An 18,990-nucleotide genomic window follows, 5' to 3' on the forward strand; every position below is an offset into this window, starting at 1 on the left:
ATAAACATTCTGATATTTTTTGCGCGCCCCGCTTTGGAGACCTCCGCCTGCTGTAAACGGAGGAGGGCTCAGCCGACTGAGAGAGAAAATTGAAACAAATGTAGGTGTTCGCGGGTACCTGGGCCTCCTTCTTAAGGCAGTCCGCCAGGCCAATAATGGCCTCAGGCTGAGCCACGTGGGGTGCCTGAGAGCCTATGGCACGGCGGCCGGCTTGTCTGTGCCCCGCCAGCGCCTGGTCCCCAGGACAGCCGTGGGGAACTGTCAAAGCGATCTGGGCAGGAGTTGGGAGTCCATGAGCTGCACAGCGCCAGGGCCTGGCTTGCAGATACCTACTCGGGGCGATTGTCCCCCAAGTGCCGGCTGCCACCATGAACGGTGAGGAGCAGTACTATGCGGCCACACAGCTCTACAAGGACCCGTGCGCATTCCAGAGGGGCCCGGTGCCAGAGTTCAGCGCTAACCCCCCTGCGTGCCTGTACATGGGCCGCCAGCCCCCACCTCCTCCGCCACCCCAATTCGCAGGCGCCCTGGGAACACTGGAGCAGGGAAGTCCCCCGGACATCTCCCCATACGAAGTGCCCCCGCTCGCCGAAGACCCTGCGGTGGCGCACCTCCACCACCTCCCAGCTCAGCTCGGGCTCGCCCACCAGCCCTCCGGGCCTTTCCCGAATGGAACAGAGCCTGGGGGCCTGGAAGAGCCCAGCCGCGTTCAGCTCCCTTTTCCGTGGATGAAATCCACCAAAGCTCACGCGTGGAAAGGCCAGTGGGCAGGTAAGCCTGGCTTTTCTCCCTTTCTCTTCTCCTAGTGTAGACTCAGCTGCCACTATCTCCCTTGGGCCTTTTCCTCTTCCACCTGCAGGGATAAAGCAGGCTTAGCACAAACTCTGATGAGGCCAACAAGTCCGTTCACCTGGAAGCCTCTTCACTCGGCATTCCTCCTTCCTTGCGAGTGTCCTAAGCCTTTCTTAACCTGGGAACCGGCTCCCATTCCCAAGAAAGCCGAGGCCTACCCAGGTTCAGACCTTCTTGAACTCTCTGGATCCTTTTGCAGCGGGAGATCTGGAAGCCGAGGACTCCCAGGTAGTGGGCACCAAGTTAAAAGCAAGTTTTGACCTAGGCTGGAACCCCTTGGGAGCCTGAGGCCCCTTCACTTCCTGGCCCTGTGCTGGTGCTGGTGGCTTTATTAAAGAAAATGGGCCTCCTGGGGGCAGCGAGTAGAAGCAGAAAAGCAGAAAAGGAAAGGAAAATTGCGTCCATCCAGGCCTGCCAAGGGTCCGGAGGCCCTGGAGTAGAGTAAGGGGTGGAAGTGAACAGGAAGAGACTGGGGCGAGGTGAGGGCTCACCGAAAGGCGGCTCCGGAGCATGGCAGCTGGGAGAGGCGTCTGGGGTGCCAATTCTTTCTGGACCAACCAAAAGGGGTCGAAGGGTCTTCTCGCGCTGCGTCCCAGGAAGTACATATGCAATAAGAGGCCCCCTCCTTCCTGAAGTCCGGCTCAGACCCCCGGGTTTCCTTAGCTCTGGGCTTTGCCTGCTTTGTTCCAGGCCCTCCCTGGCAGCGGAGAGGCGACGCAGAGCAAGCTCTAGGTCCCTTCCCTGCCGGGTGCTGGCAGCGAATTCGCACGGGGCCTGTGCCCGCCGCTGCAAAGTGTTATCTCTTCCGGGCTGCAGCCACTTCTGGTCACACCTGTACTGCAAATAGCAGCCTTTTCTTTGCCTTCCGACTGACTGTCAGGAACCGCGGGTTCAGAAGCTGGACTTGGCATCCCCTGAGAATTCTCAAAGTCAGGTCTTCAGGGCCTGCCTAAGGAGCCTGACTCGGCCCCAGGAGCAGCCAAGCAAAGCTCTGGAGAGGGTCTGGGGTAGGCCAGGCTCACCAAAGTCCCAGGGGACACCCAGCGAGAGCAAAAATCTTAACTTAAGACAGGACTCAAACTCTTCCTGGGGACGTCTGTCCCTCACCTCTGACCAATTCCAAGCAGATGAAGCAGGTAGATGCTACAGAGGTGTCTCACGGCCAAGGCCAAATGTCGCTGAGACCCGGTTCTTGAGCTGCCCTCCACCCAGGGGGTTCTCAGTCCCTAGTTCTTTGCCAAGGATTCTGTCTTTCGGGGCTTCCTCCCGCAGAGCCCTGGAATCTCTGGCTATCCGCTTCTGCGTTGGACTAAGGAGGAAAGAAACCAGAGAGTAAATTCTGAGGGCAGGCCGACAGCTTTTCCTGTGCTTGGAAAACTCTTTGGAGAAGCCTTCGGACTGCAAAATTCGGGCGCCAGAAGCCTTTGCGGGTCCCTTCTGACCCTCTGCACGTCTGACTTTGGACTGGCCGCCCCTCTCTTCTTCCGGTGGAGGCCTGCAGGGAGCTCCAGCCGGCTCCACTTCGGAAGAACTGTCAAGTTTAGCGAGACCACCTGCGTGTGCTCACTGGGGTTTCACAACCCTTGGAAAGGGCGCAATGACCAAAATACGAATACTAATGGCGATAGCCACTTGAAAATAATTGGACCTAAAAGAACTTCACCACTGGCGGTTCTACTCTGAGTCCCGGGGGGGGGGGGTCAGACTGGGGAAATCGGAACATTTTCTCACCTGCAGATTCCAACTTTAGTTTCCGTCCTCTGCTTCCTCTAGCCGGACACAGATCCCTATAGCTTTTTGCTAGGGCTCGGCAAAGTAGGCAGCTGAGGGCAGGAGTCCGAGGAACCTGTGAGTTACATTTATGAAACAGAGGTTGGCCTTTTTAAATGCTTCGAAAAGGGTAAGTCTCTAAGGTCTGTGTGGTTTCTGAGGAGTTCCCGGGGAGAAGAGCTGCTTTCCAAAGAGTGGTCTAGGGGCCTCAACTCAACTTCTGGTGCCTCCTCTTGGTCCGTCCAGGAAATTAATCCCTTGCCCTCACTGCTGTCCCTTGCCTCTGTCCAGAATCAAGTCGGCCTTGGCCTCTTCGATGAGCTTTGGCGGAGATCCCTAAAATAGTGTTCACAGTCTAGGCATTCGGGTGCCCTGCACAGACCTGGGGAACACTCAGTTGTGTCACTGACTTCCTAGAGACTTGGGATTGTTGCTTGCTTTAGATGAGGGTTTAGAGCTAGGACTGACAAGCCCCTTGGTGATCTATCCCTTTTCCAGAATAGCTCTGAGTTCTTCTTCGACCTGGTCTCTGCCAATATTGGTGGCACAGCACAGGATGGGTCTCCTGTGTGATCTTTCCCCGCCCTCCCAAAAGTATTTCTTATTCTCAGAGGCAGGATACTAACTAAAATTAAAGTAACAATTACCTCTCAAGTTGGGGCTAATTACAATATAACCATATTTTTAAAACAATATAGGGAAAAAAACTAAAAAACATTCCCTCTTCTAATCTGAAGTCCTTAGTTCAATTCACGGAACCTAAAAATTTTAAAAAAAAGAGCCAACTTCCTAAAGCTGTGCTCCCACCTCCACAGGTGTGTTGCAACGCTCACACGTGCATATCCTACGCACAAAATAATAAATATTTAAGTAAATAACGATAAAGACATAAAAGACATAACAAAATGTTCCCATAACTTAATGAGCGCCATGTTCTTTCACACTACAATCTGTGTCCGTTAGTGAGTCATTTTCAATTCATTAAAAAAAATATGTTTCGAGACCAGAGCTTAATATTGCTGTTGCTGGCCTGGAACTCGTTATGAAGACCAAGCTGGCCGCCATTTGCCTGCCCCTGCCTCTGCCTTCTGTGCGCTGGAATTAGAGACTGCACCACGGATGCCTATCTTGTAAAAAAAAAAAAAAATTAATGTGTTGAGTTTAGCATTATTTTAAGCTGACGAAACAGTGAGTAAAGAGGAGAATTAGCATCGCATGTGGTAAAAGCGTAGTCTAGAAATGTTTATCGGGTCTATAGATTCCTGTAAAGACGGGATAGTAATCCGAGCCCTATTTTATCCAGTCAGACTGATTTGGGTCAATGTAAGAAAGTTTGTTTAAAATCCTATGTTTACGGCATATTATTGCCTAAGTAGAATGGAATCAAAGTGTTTATTGTGCGCATTTTAACCATTTTAACATCCCTTAAATGAACTAATTTTGAAACAACAGACCCAAGAATGATATCGAGGCTGGGCTGTGGCCTAGGAGAAAGGGAAGATTGTGGTGCAGCCACAGTAGGCGCTGGAGCGAGGGGCTGCGCATGGTCTGACCAGTCGCGATCAGCAGGAGGGCTATTACTGGGCTGGGGATAAAATATTTGGGCTGCATTGGCCCCGGGGACCGCACTTACTGACCGACCGTGTCGCCCACAGGCGGTGCGTATGCAATGGAGCCGGAGGAGAACAAGCGGACCCGTACAGCCTACACGCGGGCGCAGCTGCTGGAGCTGGAGAAGGAATTCTTATTTAACAAATACATATCCCGGCCTCGCCGGGTGGAGCTGGCAGTGATGCTGAACTTGACTGAGAGACACATCAAAATCTGGTTCCAAAATCGTCGCATGAAGTGGAAAAAGGAAGAGGATAAGAAGCGAAGTAGCGGGACCGCAAGCGGGGGCGGTGGGGGCGAAGAACCAGAGCAGGATAGTGCGGTGACCTCGGGCGAGGAGCTGCTGGCGTTGCCGCCTCCGCCACCTCCGGGTGGTGCTGTAGCCCCAGGCGTCCCCGCTGCAGCCAGAGAGGGCCGGCTGCCTCCGGGCCTTAACTCGTCACCACAACCCTCCAGCGTAGCGCCTCTGCGACCACCGCAGGAACCTCGGTGAGGATCGCAGGCTGAGGATGAGCGAGCGGGTCTAGGACCCCGAGTATGGACGCGCTGCGTGTGGGCCCCTAGATAGAGAGGGGATGATGAGTCTTAACCTGAATGCCACTCAAGAACATTCTTGAGGGCACATGCCATTTGGGTATAGCCGGAGAGATGCTGGCCGACTTCTGGAAAAAGAGACCTTGGATTCTGAAAACTTTGGAGACTGCGAATGGCGAGGTCTGCCTCTGTTGGTCGCGTTCCTCTCCCTGTCTCCAGGGCTCTATCCAGGGACCTATTTAGAGGACCGGACTCAAAACTGGCGATGATGGGAAGAGGACAAACGTGATCATTAGCCTAACGTCCGTCCAGCGGGCGGGAGAGCTGGGCTGGGTGCCTTTGTTTGCCCAGAAAACAACTGCCATTACTGGGCCGACCATTTGAAGGTTAAGAATAATGAAAACGAAGTGCTTTAGGTTTCAAAGACGCAGTGATGTGTGTGTTTCTTCTAGCCGTCCCTCCCTCCACCCCTCCTCCCTCCTTTTGCTTTGCTTCCCCTCTGCTAGATTCTTTAGCCAAATATTTCATTAACATCCATTCTTCAACCTGCACTCTTTTCTTTGAAGATCAGAAATTCTTCACCGACTGGACCTGAGGGGAAGAGGAAGCAAGAGTCCTCGTGCACCTAATGGACCTCCTGGGTCCTGAGGGACCAAGCTTGCACAAGGACATTTGAGATTTCTATTTAAAGTGCGGATATCTTCCCAAAAGGAAGCCAGGTGCCGAAAACTCTTCACAAAAACCTGATGTGATTTCTACACCGTATTTTGAAGGTTTGGGGGCGGGGGGGGGGAGGGGGAACTGGTTGTTTTCGTTTAAAGCTTTAAAATTAGCTGTTCTTTGCCTACGTGTCTGCCATTTCCAAGTCGGTTGTTTCTTTCAAGGTCTGAACCTTATGTTTAGGTTGTTTGTGGAAAATGCTTAATAAATATGAATTGCATGATAGGTAACAAAGACAAATTCTCTTTGCCTTATTTCAAACCTCCCTAGAAGATGATGTTTCCGTCTCATTTAAAAATTTAACTAGCAGTTTCGATTAAGAATTATCCAGCTTCAAGCTGGGTGGTGGTAGGACAGCTGAGGCCAGAGAAGCAGCGGGTGCTTTTAATCTTAGCACTGGGAAGCAGAGGCAGGTGGATCTCTGAGTTGGAGGCCAGCCTGGTCTATGGAGCTAGTTCCAGGACAGAGACATGCAGAGAAACTCTGTCTTCAATAAAACCACAGCTTTTCTAATGAAAGTGTTTTGTTTTGTTTTTCTTTGTTTGGTTGGTTGGTTGGTTGGTTGGTTGGTTGGTTAGTTTGAGTGAGTGAGCAAGTCTCCACCCTCAGAGACCCAGCCCAGGAGTGCCTTGAACTAGCAAAATTGGCTTCAAACTCCTACCCCTCCCTGCTCTGCAGGCAACTCCAGAATAGTTGCTTTAGTGGCACCAATGCCTCTTGAGCACCCCCACAGTCTAAGTCTGAGATTCAGGAGTTACTACTTTTATTTCTTTCCTACACAGAGCGATATTAGGCAGTCTTATTTGTTTACTTGCCTGCTTTAATAATTTGCCCTGGGCTGGAGAGATGGCTCAGTGGTTAAGAGCATTGCCTGCTCTTTCAAAGGTCATGAGTTCAATTCCCAGCAACCACATGGTGGCTCACAACCATCTGTAATGAGGTCTGGTGCCTTCTTCTGGCCTGCAGACATACACACACACAGAATATTGTATACATAACAAATAAATAAATATTTTAAAAAAAAATAATTTGCCCTATTCCTTAGAGAGTCACAACCTGGTAGGAAGACACTCTCCTAAATCAGGAAGGTGAATGTGCCCTCTCCTGGTGGAGGCCACACACTGGTTGGGCTCTGAAGTGTGACAAATCTACGTTGGAGATATAGGGAAAAAATGATTTAAGCCTGGTGGTGGTGGTGCACGTCTTTAATTCAACACTGGAGAGACAGAGACAGGCAGATCTCTGTGAGTTAGAGGCCAGCCTGGTCTACAGAGCTGGTTCCAGGACAGCCAGGGCTACCCTTTCTGAAAAAAGAGAGAGAGAAGAGAGAGAGAGAGAGAGAGAGAGAGAGAGAGAGAGAGAGAGAGAGAGAGAAAGGAAAGAAGGGAGAAAAAGGAAGAAAGGGAGGGAGGAGGAAAAAAGAAAGAAAAGGAGAGAGAGAAAGAGAAAAAGGAAAAAAGAAAAGAAAAACTTATTCAAGTTCTCCCATTTTAAAGTAGTGACAAAATTTTGTGCTACCTTATAGGATTGCTGCAGGGTTTAAATTAAAGACTATAAATGGGTTTAGTTTACTATCTAGAAAAGCAAGTAACTGTTCATGGCCATTTCCCTGGCCACTAGCCTCTCCCAGTCTCCAGGGGTTCCTGGAAGGCCTCCCTTTGGCAAAGCCCCATCCTGTGGATGTGATTTTTACATACCCACTGATCTTAGATGAGCACTTCTGGTTTTACAAAATTCCCATGTTGCCACAGCAACCTCCTCCAGGTGCTTCTTCCTAGGATGCTTCTGTAAGGTTGGAGGAGACTGAGAACTGTCCAGTGTCCAGATGTTTGGGTTCCAGAGTAAACCAGTCTGCTCTGAGAGTCTGAGAACCTGAGATCTCAGTCTCACTCCTGGTATTGGCAGAGTTGCAGCTTCCTCACCAGGCTCTGGGATATGCCCGAGGGAAAAAGGCATAGGCTGGCAGGGGTTTGGGACACAGGGATTTTGGACACCAATAGTTGTAAGGCAACTAACTGGTTTGCTCTCTAGATCAGCCAGAAGAGAGATCTTAGCTCATCCCTTTCCTCTTGTGAGCAGGAGGGTCAAGGTCTGGTAGGCAGAGCTGGGATACCTGGGGCATTGGCTTTGCTCAGAACACTCTAAAAATAAAACCATCTGGTTCCCCTGACCTTGTATCTCCCATCCCCTTACCTATGTGTGGCCTCAACTGAGTCAATTCTATTTCCTCCTGTATTTGGGGCCCATTATGAAGATGAAAGGAGATGGCGTCTTCTGGAGGGCTTTGGAGGAGGTCCAGCACACATCTTTCGGCATACGTGGTGTAGGAGGTGGTTGCTGTCCCTTAGTTCGATAGAAACCTCTCTTTGGGATAATCCTCAAGAAAGTAAGAGAGAACAGGACTCTTCAGAGACAGCAGCCTCAAGCATGGGGAGAGTTGCACTGGCATAATCTTGGGTGGCAGGATGATTCGGGTCTTCTGGCACAGGGCTTCCACCTGTGTACCAGGAATTCAGCAGCCTCCCAGAGCTGACTAGCTGGAAGGTGCAGGGTAGGAAAAGACACACATCCTGGCCACTGGGGATGTGGGGGGTGGGCTCCAGGCGCTGGGAGTTCCAAGCTCAAGTCTGTGAAGAAGTCTGGGTTTCTGAGGCCTTAAGGATGAGAAAAGAGACTGAGGGCAGGGGTGGGGGGAACTGGGGGGGGAACTGCCCACCTCCCTCTGCTACTCTGGGGTTTTGTGTGCTCCAGTCCTGTAAGGAACACCACTGAGGGTGAGTTTGGAAAGTGTTAGAGGAAGGTGTGTGAGCCCCAAGCGTGCCTGCCTGCACCTCCATGCCCCCCTCTTCTCCCCTTCTTTTCCCGGGGACACCCTGGCAGGATCCACCATGTACCTGACCCGCCACTTCTCTTGAATTTATCAGTAAAGTGAGAGACCTTCCTGAATCACCGATGTGTGGATCAGTCCTGAACCACACTGACCGTGGTCAAAGTGGAGCCCTGGAGAACATTGCCAACTTCTTCAATGCGCACCCTGGCCTGGAAGCCTTTGGAAAAGGCAACCTGACTCCTCAACCAGAGAACCTGAACTAAGGGATTTCTGTGGTTTTTCCCAAGCCCTGTGAGTTCCCAGTCCAAGACCAGAATGAAGGCGGCATGGGGATAAAAATAGTATGAGTGATACTGAGAACATACTGTCTGTAAGGTATCTATGCACCTGCTCTAGGGAGCTCCCACCTAGAACCGCCAGACTCTGGTCCTGAACTGGAGTCCCTGCTGTGTTTGCCCTGGGGACTCATGATTATCTGTCCTAGAGGGAGTAGGGCTTAATCAGGCTCACCAGGTATCTCTTTTGGAAGAACAAAGGCAGCTTCCACTTCCCAAATCAGCACTGGGGTCCTGAACTGGTCATGTCGCCTCTCCACACCCTCTCCAATTAATCCAGCCCTAGTGTCTAAATCTGAATGAAATTTAAGTGTTGCTCTTTCAAGTTAGTGAATTCTACCTATTACATTTCTTTTTAAATATTAATATTATTTTACTTTCTATGTGTGGGTGTTTAGCCTGCATGTATGTATGTATGCCATGTGTGTGCCTGGTGCCTGTGGAAGCCAGAGGTGGGCATCAGATTCCCTGGAACTGAAGTCACAGATGGCTGTGAGCCACCAGGTGGGTGCTGAGAATCAAACCCAGTTCCTCTGGAAGAACAGCTGGTGTTCCTAAGCATAGAGTCATCTGCTAGCCTCTCCTATCCTAGGTCTACAAAACACACCCCTATCAATCTCTCTCTTTGAGTCCGTGCCTATTTATATAGCCATGTTTGTATGGTTGATGTCTAAGGATGAGTGCTATGATTGTGCTGGCCTTCCCTATCAGTGCCCTGTCCCTTTAAGAAACAAGCAGTCCAACTTTGTGTGTCTGGATATGCCTGCATACCCCATGTAATGTGTTTATGTTTATATGTTTACTGTGTGTCCGGTAGGTTGCCATAGTGACAAGGGTCAGGTGGTACTAAACACCCAAGGCTGCTTTCCTATAGACCTTTTCCTTTTCTCTTCCTTCCTTTCTTCTTATTTACTTATTTGTTTATTTATAGACAAGGGCTCACTCTGTGGTTCTAGCTGGACTGGAATTTTGTATGTAGACAATGTTGGTCTTGAACTAACAGAGATCTGCCTGCTTCTGCCCCTGCCAAGTGCTGGGATTAACGGTGTGCACCACCATGCCTGACCCTTCCTTCCTTCCTTCCTTCCTTCCTTCCTTTCTTCCTTCCTTCCTTCCTTCCTTCCTTCCTTCCTTCCTTCCTTTCCTTCTTTTTCTTTCTCTCTGTTCTGGAGATGAAACAAAGGGTTGCGCTCACCCTGTGCAAATTTTCCAGCGCTGAAAGTGACCACAGCCCCAACCCATTACACATTCTTCACAGATGGCTTCTCCTGCCTTTAAAACTGTTCAAAATATAAAGAACTGAGACAATTTTCACCAGAACAAGCCATCTGTGGTATTCTACCATCTTCTACCAAGGTTTCAACCCTGTGTCACCTGAGTAATTTCCAAATCTTTTCAAGAAAATTCGAGGTCACAGCAACTACCAATCCTGGCCTTAACAGCATCACATACAGGCGAGCCCAGAAATAACAAGACTAGGAGGGTCAGGAAAGAGCAGAGCTTTCTGTACTCAAGCTCACCTCTGTCAAGCTAATGGGAAACTGAGGTAGGGCAGCAGGAAGCAGAAAGCTGTCCCTGCAGGGACAGGCAGTAACTGGAGCCTTCTGGACATTTATCTCTGTGGATAGATCGGAAAGCATCGGAGGACAGCCAGACACAGTGGGAAAGGAAGGCTAAACAGTGGCTCCAAATAACTGTTCCCAGGGTGAAAGAGACTGACTGCCCAATCAGATCTGGTCTTCGGGCTTCCTCAGGGTCTTGGATGTCAATGCAATTTCAAAGCTGTGTTTGTTTATCAGTAGGTGGAAGGCGCATGACCAAACCTTATTCCGACATTTTCACTAAAATTATTTTCTCTGATGTTGTGTGTAGCTCAGTAACTGAGCTCTTGCCTAGCGTGCACATGTAAAAATTCATCTATATTTTGGGCTCTAGATGAGATGCCATGACTTTTGAAAGCACAGACAACTCCAACTTTAAGCTGTATTCTACAATTTGACTTCAAGGAGTTGAATTGCCTAGAGTCTTTTCCTAAAGACTCAGGCAATGAAAATATATGTTCTTTTGGGCTGGGGCTAACCACAGCCTAGCTTGTATCTGGGTTCGGTGCCCAGCACTGAAATTAGATCGATTTCATATGCATGCGTTCGAGGTGTTTCTCTGCACTGTAACACAGTGCGCTCTTCAAATGTATGGCGATAAGTTTGGCTATTCCTATGAATGAATTCTATTCTTATCTGAATGAACTTTTTTTCCTGACTTCTCTGCCAGACCTGATCATGAGACTATGAGGTTTGAAAACATCTTATCTACTATTTGCCCATGTTCCAAATCACTTAAGAGGTTCACACAGCTGAATACATCTGGGAATGCTTTTTATATTACATGGAATGGTTTCCATCCTTCTTTCTTTCTTTTCTTTTTCTTTTTGGTTTTTTGAAACAGGGTTTCTCTGTGTAGCACTGCCTCTCCTGGAACTCACTCTGTAGACCAGGCTGGCCTCAGACTCACAGGGATCCACCTGCCTCTGCCTCCCGTGTACTGGGATTAGAGGTGTGTGCCACAACTATACGACCATGAAACCATTTCTACTTCAGGAAAAATAAATAAATAAATATACAAAAGGTATCACCAAAAATTGAAAATGTGAAGAGCCTGTATTTGTTGGATTCATTATAATAAATGCATACATACTTTAGTTGGACTTAAGGTTACAAGAGGAAGTTTCTAATAGGGAAATGCAATGTCTCCCACCCCATATGAGTGGGCTCCTCCACAAAGACCCAACCAAACACCAAGGCAAAGATATCTTTTTTCTTAAATATTTATTTATTTATTATGTATACAATATTCTGTCTGTGTGTATGTCTGCAGGCCAGAAGAGGGCACCAGACCTCATTAGAGATGGCTGTGAGCCACCATGTGGTTGCTGGGAATTGAACTCAGGACCTTTGGAAGAGCAGGCAATGATCTTAACCACTGAGCCATCTCTCCAGCCCCCAAAGATATCTTTCAAGCTACCATTTGCTCTCAGATTCAGTGGAGGAGAAAGGGAAAGACCCTGGGTCACAGGAAAAAAACAAAGATTTTCCTCAGAACCCTGGACAGGGCTTGGCTTCCTGAGCTGTGTCCGTTATTTATTGCCCTTCTGAAGTAGGGCAAATAACTTAATCCCTTTGGCCCTGTCTTTGACCCCTGGAATTAGGGCTCTTCTCATCTTCTGTGATTGTTGTGAAATAGTTTATGTGAAGAGTAGAGTCTACTGGAGTAGGGCTTTCCAGAAGCATGCGGTCCCTCCGAAAGCATAGGCCTCGCCTCTCCTACTCGACATGTGGCAGAGCATGGTCCAGCGGGCCCCAGGGCAGGCAGCATTAGCAATGCCATGCAGACTTTTGTTTTTTAAAGGATCTTCTGTCCACCTCTGACGGACACCTAAATCTAATTCAGGATCCAGGCCAGAGTGTGTGGCCTGCAAAGTGACATGGGTACTGGCCAGACCCAAGCAAAGACATGCCTACAGATAGCAGAGCATTGGCACACAGCACACACGGCACCAGTACTCACTTCATGTGGCTTTGCACAAAGGACATGCATGCATCATCTAATTCTAGGGTTGTCTGGTGACTCCGGGGAGAGAGGTGTTTTGATGATGTGGGATTTGCATAGCAATTCTTAGGACCCCAAGAGTAAGAGATTGTCCCCTGATCTCACTTATAAATCATTTCCTTGGCTGTTAGTCTATCAATTGGCTTTCAGTGTGACTAACAGAGACCACCCAAATAACAGGGACTTATACAGAAACAGTTCATTTCTGTCCTACATGGGAGCCTGTGGCTAAGTCCTATAGAGTGGGAATGTTGCTTCGAGCTGTCTGGGGCTTGGCTGCTTTGACCGTCCCTTCTACCAACCCTGTGTTGTCTGTTCCGCCCCATGCCCCATGCTGTGCTCCATTCCCTGCACCTGCTTTTCAAGCAGTAGGTGGGGAGGAGCAAGGATGAGGTAGGCAGAAGTGCAGTCCGTGAAAGATGATGTGAAACCCTCAGATCCGCCAGTGTGTGCCCTTACAGAGCAAAGGGGCTTTAGAAGGATGATGAGGCTAGGGACCTTGAAGAGATTATATGGACAATCAGCAGTGGCAGTGGGAGCCGTTCTCCAACTACAAAAGCTTGGATCTGCTAACCAGCTGAGCAACATAGCAGCACATTCTCCAGAAAGAACAGTCTCCTCTTGACTTAAGCCCTGGGGGCTTTGTTTTGTTTTGTTTTCCTTACTGGCCTGGCTTTTTTTCTTTTCTTTTCTTTTCTTTTCTTTTCTTTTTTTTTTTTTTTTTTGAGATAAGGGCTCTCTGTATAATAGTGAGCTTGCGTGCATTCTCCTACCTCATGGGAAGGTGAGGATTACAAATACTACCAATTCTGGGCCAGTTAAACGATGCAGCAGATAAATGTACCTAAGAACTTCAGTATATGCATCACATATATATATATATATATAATATATATAGAGAGAGAAATAGATATATGATATATGTAAGTTTTCATTTGTTTTTCTAGACAGGGTTTCTCTATGTAGTTCTGATTGTCCTGCAGCTCCCCTTGTAGATCAGGCTGGCCTCGAACTCACAGAGATACATCTGACTCTGCACCCCAAGTGTTGGAATTAAAGGCATGCACCACCACCTTCTGGCCATATATGTAATTTTAAAATACATTAATAAATACATAAACATATATGTAACTTTTAAGAACTTAAAAAAGAAAGTACATGAACAAATACATAAGTACATAATACATAAATAAGTAAATGAACAGATAAATAAACACATATGTGTAATTTTTAAAAATGTGTCCTGAAGAGCTGGAGAGTGGGCCAGCAGTCAAGAACATGAACCATTTTTCCAAAGGACCTGAGTTCTAGTTCCAGCACCCATGCTGGGTGGCTTACAACCATCTAGAACTATTTCCTGGGGATATGATGCCCTCTTCTGGCCTCCCTAGAGACCTGCATTTGCATGTGCATGTGTTCAAGTGCACACACATAGATAGATAGATAGATAGATAGATAGATAGATAGATAGATAGATAGATAGAAAGAATCTTGAGCTGAGTTGTGGTAGCACACACCTTTAGTCCCAATATTCTGGAGGCAGAGGCAGGCAAATCTCAGTTTGAGGCCAGCCTGGTCTACTGAGTGTGTTCCAGAACAGCCAGGGCTACAGTGAGAAACCCTATCTTGAAAACAAACAAAAAATAAATAAATAAATAAATCTTTAATAAATGAAACTTGTTATGACAATTTGGTATTTTATATACATTATTTACAGTAGCCCTCTACAGGGAGCCTGTGTCCTGGAATTCACCTCCAGAAGGAAGTTTATTCAAATGTGTGTGCTCGCTTTCATTAAACAGCCAGACTCTGTGCCCACTGTTTGCCTTAGCTATCAGAAAGCTCAGAACTAAAATTAGTGTTCAGGCAGAAAGCAACACTGTATCCATTCTAGCCCAGGACCTGGAGGAAGGCTGAGACTTGTCTGTCAGAAGAATCCACCTCTAGGTCTGTGTTTGCCACCTGCCTCCCTTCTGCACTCGGAAGACTCAGTGTCTGTGGGCATTTGTCAAAGTGGTCATTGGAGGGACTCCACAGGACTGCTCTGAGTGTCGAAGGAAAGAAGCCATGTGGGGACTGAAGAGATGGCTCAGTGGTTAAGAGCAACGGCTGTTCTTGTAGAGGACTGGCCTTTGATTCCCAGCACCCACACGGGGGTCACAACCATCTGTAACTCCAGTCCCATTGAGTATTCAGTGCCCTCTTCTGGCCTCCCGAGGCACTGCACACACGGTGCACAGGGCGGGTTACATAGAATTAGGACACCTATACACATAAAAAAATAATTTTCAAATCCCTTTGAAAATGTAATGCATTTTGGAAAGTGCTTTCTGAGATGATAAATGTTACCTATAGTTGCGTAAACATGCTTCTCTTCTCTGAGTATTTGTCAAACAGTTACCTGTGATGTAACTAATTAGCAGTTGATGAAGTCAATGTAATAGTTTGTAACTAGATATTTTGACTTAAATAAAAATAGAAGCCAGAGGCCTACCTTAAGGGGCAGTACAGGTCTTACCTAGAATGCCCAAGGCCATGAATTCCATCTCAAACAACACATACATACACACACACACACACACACACACACACACACACACACACACACAAAATAATAATAATAATCAAATAAGATAGAATGAGAAATGTCAGGGTGTGCTATATGTAGTGAGAGTTACCTGGACTGCCATGTAAGTGCTATCCAGTCTTTATATAGCCCAGGCTGGTCTTGAACTCATAGAAATACACCTGCCTCTGTCACCAAACGACTGAGATTTAAGGCATGCCCCACCATGCCTGACCAGAGCTGTTCTTAAAACGTGTCTGGTGCTGGGTATGGTGGTGAACACCTTTACTCTCAACACTCTGAAGGCAGAGGCAGGAGGATGTCTGTGAGTTCAAAGCCAGTCTCCTCTATATCGCACATTTCAGGCGGGATGGACCAGGGCTACATAGTGAAACCTTTTGTTCGTTTTTGTTTTGTTTTTAAGAAAGACTATCTCTGAGTGGTGTAATATTTACCTCACCTATTTAGAATCTGTCTATTGTCATTGTCCCAGATGGCACAGTCCTGCACTGGAGAACAGCTTCTAGCCTACCTGAAAAGAAAAAAAGGTGGCGTCTGGAAGTGAGGCGGGAGAGGCAAAGGTACTTTGCAATCAAATTCTGAGTCTGTGGCTTCAACTGTGTCCACTGCAGGGGCAGCCTATGCTCCTAACCTCTGAGCCGCTCTCCAAGCCCCACACTGTATTTTTGACAGGTGGAAAGAATCGTCGTTTCAGTTAAAAATAAACGTTGAAGATGCTGTCAGTGGTTAACTCTGAGTAGAATTACAGCTTTCTTCCCTTACTTGAGCTTTTTGTTGTTGTTGAGAAAAGTAGCAGTATTTAAAGAATATTGACTAAATTGCCACTTGTCTCACAGGAAGTACAGTGAATATATCAAGATACAAGGAAGTCTGCTCCAGGAAGTCTGAGAATCCCTTCACCTCATTAATCATCCAGAAGTAATGATTTAGAATACCCGGAGGTCTCGCGGTTCAGGGTCAGCATGAGTGGAGGTGGTGTGGGATGTCCTGGGTGCAGGGAGAGGAGAAAATACGATGATGACATTGCATCTCATTCTGAGCAGCATCCTCTGGCCAAGGTACCACAAGCAAGTCACCCATGGCAACACATTGTTGTTCATAGGCCATGGTCCCTGACCATACTTTTTCTCTCATTTTTTTTTATTCCATAAGAGCATATGAGCTCACCGGGTGGTAGTGGCCATGGTACACACCTTTAATCCCAGCATTTGGTAGGCAGAGGCAGGTGGATTTCTGTGAGTTTGAGGCCAGAGTGAGTTCCAGGACAGCCAAGGCTACACAATGAAACTCTGCCTTGGAAAACTAAGTAATCAAACAAGCTAGGCATGTAACTCAATTCATAGAGTGATCAACTGGACTGACAGAAGTCCTGGGTTCAAGCCCCAGCACCACTTGTATAGTGCCCAGCCCAAATGTGTAGACCAGGCTGGCCACCTTAGACCCAAGAAAACAAAGATAGTGCAGAGGAACTGAGATTTCCAAATTTCTATAGGATGAAAAAAATGCAAATTACATTCATATTTTTTAATTATTATTAAGGGGAAGGCAAAAATCTACAAGACAGGAAATGATTCAGACAGGCTCTCTCGGCAGGCAGGACTGAGAATAAGTGGTAGTGGGGCAGAGTGTGCTTGGAGGAGTTTGCAATTAACAAACCATTGAATGTTGTATGTGCTCACCTTCCTCTCTGTTTATATTTATTTATCATTCATTCATTTTTGTTTGTTTGTTGGTATGAGTGCTCTACTAGCGTGTACATCTGCAGGCCAGAAGAGGACATCAGATCCCATTACAGATGGTTGTGAGCCCCCATGTGGTTGCTGGGAATTGAACTCAGGACCTCTGGAAGAGCCGTCAGTGCTCTTAACTGCTGAGACATCTCTCCAGCCCTTATTTTATTTTTTTAACCTTTTTTAATATTCATTTTTATTACATGTGCATTAGTGTTTTGCCTGCATCATGTCTGTGTGAGGGTGTGGAATCCCCTGAAACTGGAGTTACAGACAGTTATGATCTGCCCTGTGGGTGCTGGGAATTGAACCTGGGTCCTCTGAAAGAGAAGTCAATGCTCTTAACTGTGGAGTCATCTCTCCAGCTCCTTCTTTTTCTTTTTTTCTTTTTTTTAAAACACATTTCTTTCTTTATTTGAAGGAGGTAGGTGTGCCCTGTGTGGAGGTCAGAGTACAACTTTGCAGGAACTGGTTTTTTCCCATCTGCCAGGGATTGAACTCGTCCACACAGCGCACAGGTAGGCACGCATCTTTGCCCACGCTGCCATCTTGCTTGCCTCAACGGCTGTTATTTGTTTTGTAATTTGAGATGCTTAAGGATGAACTGAGAAGCCTCCCTGCGCTAGGCACCCATCCTTGAGCCATGTCCCAGCACTTTTCCCGTATTGGGACAATAATGTTCTAGCGATAATTCTCTATGTATTGAATACAGTGAGGGTGTTGGGTTTATTTCAGGGAGAAATGACCAGAAAAAAAGTTTATCTCTTTATTTAATAAATTTTTAGGTTAAAAGAAAAAAAACTATACCCATTGTGGTGGCACACACAGGAGAAGGAGAAGGAGAGAGAACTGGGAGAGAGGGAGGGACAGAGGGAAGGAGGGAGGAAGGGAGAAAGGAAGAACTTGGCAATATCAACAATCTGTGTGTTCACTGAGGGCTGATACTGCTTCAATCAATTAGAAATGTGGGTGGAAGTGACCTGTTTCTAAACTGAGGCCCTGGTACTCCATCCACCTCACACCAGGCTATCTGGGAACAAGCTCTAAACCACTGTGTAAGAAGCTTGGATAGGGGGTGGAGAGATGGCTCCGTGGTTAAGCACACTGGATGCTCTTCCAGAGGACCTGAGATCAGTTCCCAGAACCCACATGGTGGCTCACAGTGTTTTTGACTCCAGGTCCAGGTTCTCTGATGCCCTCTTCTGGTCTCATTGAGTACTGCATGCATGCAATGCACAGATACCCATGCACATAAAATATAGAGTCAGGTGCAACCCTTTAATTCCAGCCCTTGAGAGGCAGAAGCAGGTAGATCTGTCTTGAAAAACAGAAACAAAACTATATATAAATAAACCTGAATGAGCTCGGCCTTTGACCCAGTTTAGTCTCTAAGTCTCTAAAAACATTAGTAGGGTGTTTTTGGTCTTTGTTTCTGGTTTGTTTTGGTTTGGGTTTCAGTTTCTGAAACAGGGTTTCTCTGTGTTGTCCTGGATGTCCTGGAACTTGTTCTGTAGACCATGTTGACTCAAACTCAAACTTACTAGGTTTTAGGAAAACCTCCAGAGGGTTCCAGTCTGGTCCTTCAGGTCCTTCTCCAGGCTCCAGGTACGGGGGAGTGGGACTGACCATCCCTGCTGTACTCTGTCTGAAGTCCTCCCCTGTAGAATGAGTGGTCACAGGGACACAGTCATAGAAAACAAAGTTTGGGGTGTTTGATCAGAGTTATAAATCACTTCTCTCTGTGTGCTCTGTGTGGATATTTTAATGAATTCATATGACCATGGTGGCTTACAGCAACAGAATCTACCCAGGTCCTTCACCTCTGTGTGGGTGTCACATAGTGGGGGGGGGGGGTACCTGTCTCCTCTTTATACTAATGCTTTCACTAGCTTATAAGGATGGCACGAATCGCCAAGAAAGATCTATCCATGTCAAAATACTTAACTCTGTGTGTGTGCATGCATGCATGTGTGCACGTGTGCATGTGTGTGTGTATGTGTACATATGTGTGTGTTACAGGCGATCACATTCAGGAACTCAAGAATGCCAGGCAAGCACTGTTACCCCTGAGCACAGCCCCAGCCCAGGAGATTTAATTCAGTTGTACCTGTGTGTATTTTTATTTTAGCTGAAGGGTGTTTTTAAAATTAAAACTACATTCATTATTTATTTGCAAGTGTATGAAAAAACCATTTTTAAAACCACATTTATTATTTACTTGTATGTGCAGGAGTGCTCGTGTGTCACTGCAAGTGTCTGGACATCAAAGGACACTTGCAGGAGTCTGTCCCCTCCTTCTAGCTTCCTGGGGACCAAGCTCAGGTCCTTAGGCTTGGTGACAAGCACCTTTACCTGAGAGGCCCTTGGTGGAGGGGTTTTTGTTTGTGGTTAGTTTAGGGTTGGGTTTTTGTTGTT

At 47.2% G+C, this 18,990-nt stretch overlaps 1 protein-coding gene across 1 annotated transcript; it reads left to right on the forward strand.

Annotated features, from left to right (window-relative positions):
• The first annotated feature begins 368 nt into the window (after positions 1–368).
• On the forward strand, positions 369–4,726 carry Pdx1 (pancreatic and duodenal homeobox 1). Its single transcript, XM_005344706.1, has 2 exons — positions 369–771; positions 4,278–4,726. The coding sequence occupies exons 1-2, from the start codon at positions 369–371 to the stop codon at positions 4,724–4,726; spliced, it is 852 nt and encodes a 283-aa protein (XP_005344763.1).
• The last annotated feature ends 14,264 nt before the right edge of the window (positions 4,727–18,990 follow it).

Source organism: Microtus ochrogaster, chromosome 2 (genome assembly GCF_000317375.1).
Source record: "Microtus ochrogaster isolate Prairie Vole_2 chromosome 2, MicOch1.0, whole genome shotgun sequence".
Taxonomy (NCBI): domain Eukaryota; kingdom Metazoa; phylum Chordata; class Mammalia; order Rodentia; family Cricetidae; genus Microtus; species Microtus ochrogaster.